Below are 7,218 nucleotides of genomic sequence, written 5' to 3'. Positions count from 1 at the left end.
CTTGCACTCACTTCTGTTCCGATTTTTCCCCTCCTTCCCTCCACCCCCTCCCCTAGATGGCAAGCAGTCCTATATATGTTGAATATGTTACAGTATATCCTAGATACAATATATGTTTGCAGAACCGAACAGTTCTCTTGTTGCACAGGGAGAATTGGATTCAGAAGGTAAAAATAACCCGGAAAGAAAAACGAAAATGCCAACAGTTTACATTCTTTTCCCAGTGTTCTTTCTTTGGGTGTAGCTGCTTCTGTCCATCATTGATCAATTGAAACTGAGTTAGGTCTCTTTGTCAAAGAAATCCACTTCCATCAGAATACAGCTTCATACGGTATCATTGTTGAAGTATATAATGATCTCCTGGTTCTGCTCATTTCATTTAGCATCAGTTTCTGTAAGTCTCTCCAAGCCTCTCTGTATTCATCCTGCTGGTCATTTCTTACAGAACAATAATATTCCATAACATTCATATACCACAATTTACCCAGCCATTCTCCAATTGATGGGCATCCATTCAGTTTCCAATTTCTAGCCACTTCAAAAGAGCTGCCACAAACATTTTGGCACATACAAGTCCCTTTCCCTTTTTTAGTATCTCTTTGGGGTATAAGCCCAGTAGTAGCACTGCTGGATCAAAGGGTATGCACAGTTTGATAACTTTTGGGGCATAATTCCAGGTTGCTCTACAGAATGGTTGGATTCGTTCACAACTCCACCAACAATGCATCAGTGTCCCAGTTTTCCCGCATCCCCTCCAACATTCATCATTATTTTTTCCTGTCATCTTAGCCAATCTGACAGGTATATAGTGGTATCTCAGCATTGTCTTAATTTGCATTTCTCTGATCAATAGTGATTTGGAACACTCTTTCATATGAGTGGTAATAGTTTCAATTTCATCCTCTGAAAATTGTCTGTTCATATCCTTTGACCATTTATCAATTGGAGAATGGCTTGATTTCTTATCAATTTGAGTCAGTTCTCTATATATTTTGGAAATGAGGCCTTTATCAGAACCTTTAACTGTGAAGATGTTTTCCCAGTTTGTTGCTTCCCTTCTAATCTTGTTTGCATTAGTTTTATTTGTACAAAGGCTTTTTAATTTGATATAATCAAAATTTTCTATTTTGTGCTCAGTAATGGTCTCTAGTTCATCTTTGGTCACAAATTTCTTGCTCCTCCATAAGTCTGAGAGATAAACTATCCTATGTTCCTCTAATTTATTTATAATCTCGTTCTTTATGCCCAAATCATGGACCCATTTTGATCTTATCTTGGTATACAGTGTTAAGTGTGTGTCCATGCCTAATTTCTGCCACTAATTTCCAATTATCCCAGCAGTTTTTATCAAATAATGAATTCTTATCCCAAAATTTAGGATCTTTGGGTTTGTCAAACACTAGATTTCTATAATTGACTATTCTGTCTTGTGAACCTAACCTATTCCACTGATCAACTAATCTATTTCTTAGCCAATACCAAATGGTTTTGGTGACTGCTGCTTTATAATATAATTTTAGATCAGGTACAGCTAGGCCGCCTTCATTTGATTTTTTTTCATTAATTCCCTTGTCTCTCTTCTCATTTCTACCTTCCTTTAGGTCGAATACTCATCCTTCAAATCCCAAATAGAACCTCATCTTCTATAGGAAACTTTCCCAATTTCTTTCATTTGAATGCCTTCTCTCTGCCAATTATCTCCAATTTATCTTGTATATAGTTTGGATGTGTGTGTGTGTGTGTGTGTGTGTGTGTGTGTGTGTGTGTAGGGGTGTGTGTATAGTCTTCCCCATTACACCCTCAGCTTTTTGAGAGCAGGGACTGGCTTTTGCTTTTCATTGTATCTCTAGCATAGCACACCATCTAGCACATAGGAGACATTCAATAACTGGTGATTCACTGTCTCACTAAGATGCACTTTATCATTTCTGTTTCTTTGTTTCTTGGGGCAGTTGAGTGATACAATGGATAGAGTACCAAACTTGTATCCCAATAATCATCCTATCCAATAATCATCAGAGAGCTCACAGCTCTAACTTTTTTTTCCAAAGATTTGAGCCCTTAACTTTTTTTTGTTTATATTTTCATTAGATTTATCTATTTAAAAGTAAAACATACATTAAGGTCTGCAACCATTGTTTTTCATTTTCATTTTATTTTTTAATTAACAAGTTTTGATTTATCTCCATCTCACCAACTGCCACCAAAGAATAGAAAGTAAAACATATATAATAAAGAAGCATAGTTGACTAAAATAAATCCCCACATTGGCCATGTTTGAAAATGTGTTTACATATATATGTGCGTGTGTTTACATATGTATGCATGCATATCATGCCAATATATGGCATGTTAATATAATACTAATATGACTAATATGCTACTGTATATTGTATTAATATATTATTGTGATTATATAGTATTATTAATATAACAGTTATATTTATATTAACATAACATGCATTACTATATATAGGATATTATTTAATGTACTATATGATGTATATAGTATATCATAATACTATATGTATTATATGATATGCAATATATACTATATATTACTACATATGATATATATTTATATATAACATATACATGCATATATACTATATATCTATATATGTATGTGTATATATATGAGGTATGTATATACTAAATATGCAATATATATTACTTTGTATATAGCATAAAATAGTATAATAATATAACATTATATATGTACACACATGCATGTGTGTGTGTGTGTGTGTATGTGTGTGTAATTGTTCATCAAGATTCCATTACTTGTGTCATAATTTATTATCAGTTGTCTGGAACCACGGCTAATCCTTGCATCAGAGTTCCAAAATTTTCAAAGTTGTTTCTCTTCATAACATTTTGTTATTGTATAATTTAATCTCTTGGTTTGACTCATACTGCATCATACAAATCTTCCCTGCTGTCCTATTAATCCTTTTTTAAGAGAATGATAGTATTCCATTACATTTCTATAACAATCATTTTCATCAATCATTCCCCAATTTAGAGATACAACTTTAGTTTCTAGTTCTTTGATACTATTTTTAAAAAAAGCTGTTAGAAATACTTTTATACATAGAAATCCTTTCCCTCTCATTTCAAATTCTTTGTAGTATTGGCTTGGAAGTAGTATTTCTGGCAGTTTGGTAACTATCAGGCTTTCTAGAGTGGTCAGACTTTCCCTCGGTCCCTCCAACATTTTATATTTTCCTTTTTGGAATTTTTCAAATGGTAAGGGTGAAAGGGAAAATTTCGATATTGCTTTAATATGTGTTTTGCTAATTACTAAAAATATGAGCACTTTTTAATACAAAGGTGGATACCTTAGATTTATTCCTTTGAAAACAGCCTGGTCATATTCTTTAAACATTTATGAACTGGGGACTGGCTCTTATTCTTATAAATTTGAATCTATTCCTCAAATATCTTCAAAATAAGGTCTTTCACTTTTACTCTGTATTTCTTCCTAAGGTTTGGTTAATTTTTCCCTTAAATATTTAGTGGTTGTGATAATATATCTCTTTATAATTAGAGAGACAGAGACAGAGAGACAGAGAAAGAGATAGAGAGTAACAAAGAGTATATTACATATTGATATATAATTAATGGATCATATTAATTTGCTTATGGTATATTTAAGCACAATGTCATTCTTTGCACATATTTTTATTTATTTTTATTATATTGATTTAATCTAACTTGTTTATTTATGAAATTATTCATTATATTTATTATTATGGTCTTTTCTGAAATCATGATTACTACCATTAATGGGGCTTTTTTAGGTCACCTGAAATTTATTAAAGATTTTAATTGGGATGTGTGATTATTTATAAATTAAGAATATTTCTTGTAAATAATACACTGTTAGAATAATATTTCTGAAGTATTTTACTGTCCTCTTCTACTTAATGAGGAAGTTGATCTCATTTACTTTCACAGTGATGACTTTTTTGTATTTTACTTTATCTGTATTTGTGCTTCTTTGTCTCTGCCCCTTTACCTTTTACAAAGAAGTGACAGAAGAGTAATTTGATTAATGTGTGGTGTGATTTTGTTAATAACAAATCCCATAGGTTTTCTGATCATTATTGATTAAAAAGTAAGGATGACCCAAGCACATGCTAGTTACATCCAAAAACTATAAAAATGGCTTTATTGTGTGCCATGAGATTTATCAAATGCTAGGGGAAGGAATTAAAATAAGAAAGACGACACTTCCCCTCAGAGAGCTTATGTTCTAATGGAAAAATAAAACATATTATTACAGAAATAGGGACAGAAACAAGTTCAGTAGCATGATGAAACATGGAAGGAAAGTGGCCTGGAGGCATGAGCCTTGAGAGGAAAAGCTACAACTCATCTATCAGAGCTGATGGGTCCCGGAACAATTCAAGATACCAGTGGGAAGGAAAGGATGATGACATTTCAAGAGCAGAAGACATGATTTGGAGATAACTGGAAATTATTGCATTACTAGGTTACAGAGTAAATGTTTAATAAATATTTGGACGATAATAAGTTGAATGCATGACTCCTGAAGTAGTACTACTTCTGCAAAGGTCACCTCTCCCTCTATAAAAGGTGAGTCATTTGGAGGATTTTACTGGATTATCCTTAATTTGATAAAGTCAAGTTCCCATCTGTTTCTCCCCAGGTCACTTTGAATCTAATAGAAAAGTTCCCTGAGACACCCCAAAAAAATGAATTCTCATAAAGAAGGCCTGGAGATTCTCTACTTGACCCTGCTTTTGTTTGGAGCCCTGGGGAATATGTTCCTTCTCTATCTACACAGCCAGAAGCTCATCATAGGTCACAGAAAAAGACTCATTAGCCTGATAATCATCAACTTGGCTTTAGCTCATACCCTGATGATTTTTTTCAGAGGAATACCTATAATAATCCCTTGGGGATGGAGATCTTTTCTAGATGACATGATGGGGAAAATCTTAAATTACATCATAACAGTGACCCGGGGAGTTTCCCTCACCACCACCTGCCTCTTGAGTGTCTTCCAGGCCATCACTATCAGTCCCAACCACCCGCTACGGATAGAGATCAAAACTTGGATCCACAAACATATTATTTCCTGCTCTTTACTCTGCTGGATTTTCAATATTCTGGTAGATGTCATAATGGCAGCAAATATAAGTGATGCAACAAACAGCAGTAATGAAAGATGGAGGATTGGACATAGCTCTTTCAACTTGCACACAGGAAATACCATAAAAATTCTCATTTGGAAATCAGTTATTGATGCTCTCTTTGTGGGGCTCATGATCTGCTCAAGTGGCTACATGGTATCTGTCCTCTATAGACACAGACGGCAAGTCCAACATATTCACACCAGCCTCCTACTCAGAGCCTCCCATGAGACCAGAGCCACCAAAGCCATCCTGATGCTTGTGGTCAATTTTGTCTGCTTTAACTCGGCCAGTTCTCCTTTCATCATTTATATAGCTTCTGCTAAAGCAACTAAGCACTGGGGACTACGTTTCACTGTTGCCCTTTCCCTGTTTTATCCAATAGTTAGCCCCTTCATGCTGATCAGCTTCGACACCCAGATGCCCAGGTCTTTGAATATTCTCTTAGGCCTGAAAAGGTTAGGACAGGAAGAACTCTCAAGTTAATGAAAATACTTGGGCTTCGTGAAAAGGAATTGGGCATAAAGGAGGAATAGGACATCCATTCCTTTTCTTTCCAAGCTAGACTCCATGGGAAATTTCCTACATTGGAATAGGAATTTCTGTACCCTAAATCCTACAAAAAACAAATTACCTTTCCAATAAAACTCATGTCTTTCTCTTTCTTCCTGAATTCTCATGAAAGCACCACAAGTCACTTCAGGCTTGAAAGCTTAGAACCATTCTCAGGCCTTTTCTCATATTCGTTAGTCACATATAAATTAGGTGCCAAGTCGTGTGAATTTTACCTTTGTAATATTTTTTATGTCATTCCCTTTCTTCTGCATCAAAGGCTTCCATTCCTTATGTAGTACTCTCGAGAAACCCTTCTTATTTATTTCCCTGACTGTAATCTTTCCCTTACAAAATTGGCGAGATGGCTGCTAAATTAATATTTTAGCACACAGTCTTAACTGTCATTCATCTATTCAAAAAGCATCACTGGTTTTCTATCGCTTTTTCTTTGTTTTTGCTGAGGCATTTGGGGTTAAGTGACTTGCCCAGAGCCACACAGCCAGAATGTGTTAAATGACTGAGACTAGATTTGAACTCAGGTCCTCCTAACTTCAGGGCTGGTGCTCTATCCACTATACCAACTAGCTGCCCCTCTCTATTGCATTTTGCATTTTAAAATTTTTTTAAACTTCCTCTAAATTTGAAAACTACATTCCTTCTCAAATTGATTCCATCCCCACTTCACAGTCAAATCTCATAGCATTTGCCCTTATATAATTCAGACTCAAACTAAACTGGCCTGATTTTTTTTTCCTTGTAGGGTATTTAATTTCCCATTCCCTTATAGCATCTTCCATGAGTGAAAAGTATAGTCTTCCCAACTCTGCCTTTTAGCCTTCCTAACTACCTCCAAAATAAAACTTAAATACTTGATTCTACAAGATATTTTTCTTGGAAACAATAATGCTGTGTATTTTCACCAAATTTTGTACTTTCACATGGAAAGATGCATGCACACAACTATAATTACTTCACATTTGCTGTGTATAAATTTTGCATATATTTATCTGTAGAATTTTCTCCACAGTAGAATATAAGCTTCTTGAGAGCAGGTTGAACATATTTTTGTCTTTGTATCACCCAAAAAAAGGTGGGGACCTGGCATAAATTGAGCCTTCAAAAAGTGAAGATTGAAGGGGCTTCCACAGGTAAAGCCATGATGGTGAAATTGATAAAGCACTTCACTAAAAAAAAAAAACTACAGATCAATATCCTTAATGAATATCAATGTAAAAAATGTAATTTTCCTAGCAAGGATGCTATAGCAAGATATCATAAAAATCATCTACTATGACCCGGTATGATTTATATTAGGATTGAAGAGCTAGTTCAATGTTCAGAAAACTGTAATTGACCATATCAATAATAAAAAACAAAAATTATATTGATGATATAAATAAATGCAGAAAAAACATTTGACAAAATATTATATCCATTCCTATCTTAAAATACACTAGAAAGTACAGGAATCAATAGAATTCCTTCTTAAGAAGCTCTTCTT

At 34.3% G+C, this 7,218-nt stretch overlaps 1 protein-coding gene across 1 annotated transcript; it reads left to right on the top strand.

Moving 5' to 3' along the window:
* Positions 1-4,721: 4,721 nt before the first annotated feature.
* LOC127541544 (vomeronasal type-1 receptor 3-like) lies at positions 4,722-5,648 on the top strand. Its single transcript, XM_051966773.1, has one exon. It carries the CDS (start codon positions 4,722-4,724, stop codon positions 5,646-5,648), a length of 927 nt encoding a protein of 308 aa, XP_051822733.1.
* The last annotated feature ends 1,570 nt before the right edge of the window (positions 5,649-7,218 follow it).

Source organism: Antechinus flavipes, chromosome 6 (genome assembly GCF_016432865.1).
Source record: "Antechinus flavipes isolate AdamAnt ecotype Samford, QLD, Australia chromosome 6, AdamAnt_v2, whole genome shotgun sequence".
Taxonomy (NCBI): Eukaryota; Metazoa; Chordata; class Mammalia; order Dasyuromorphia; family Dasyuridae; genus Antechinus; species Antechinus flavipes.
The sequence above is the reverse complement of the archived record's forward strand: the minus strand, read 5'-3'. Positions and strand labels throughout refer to the sequence as shown.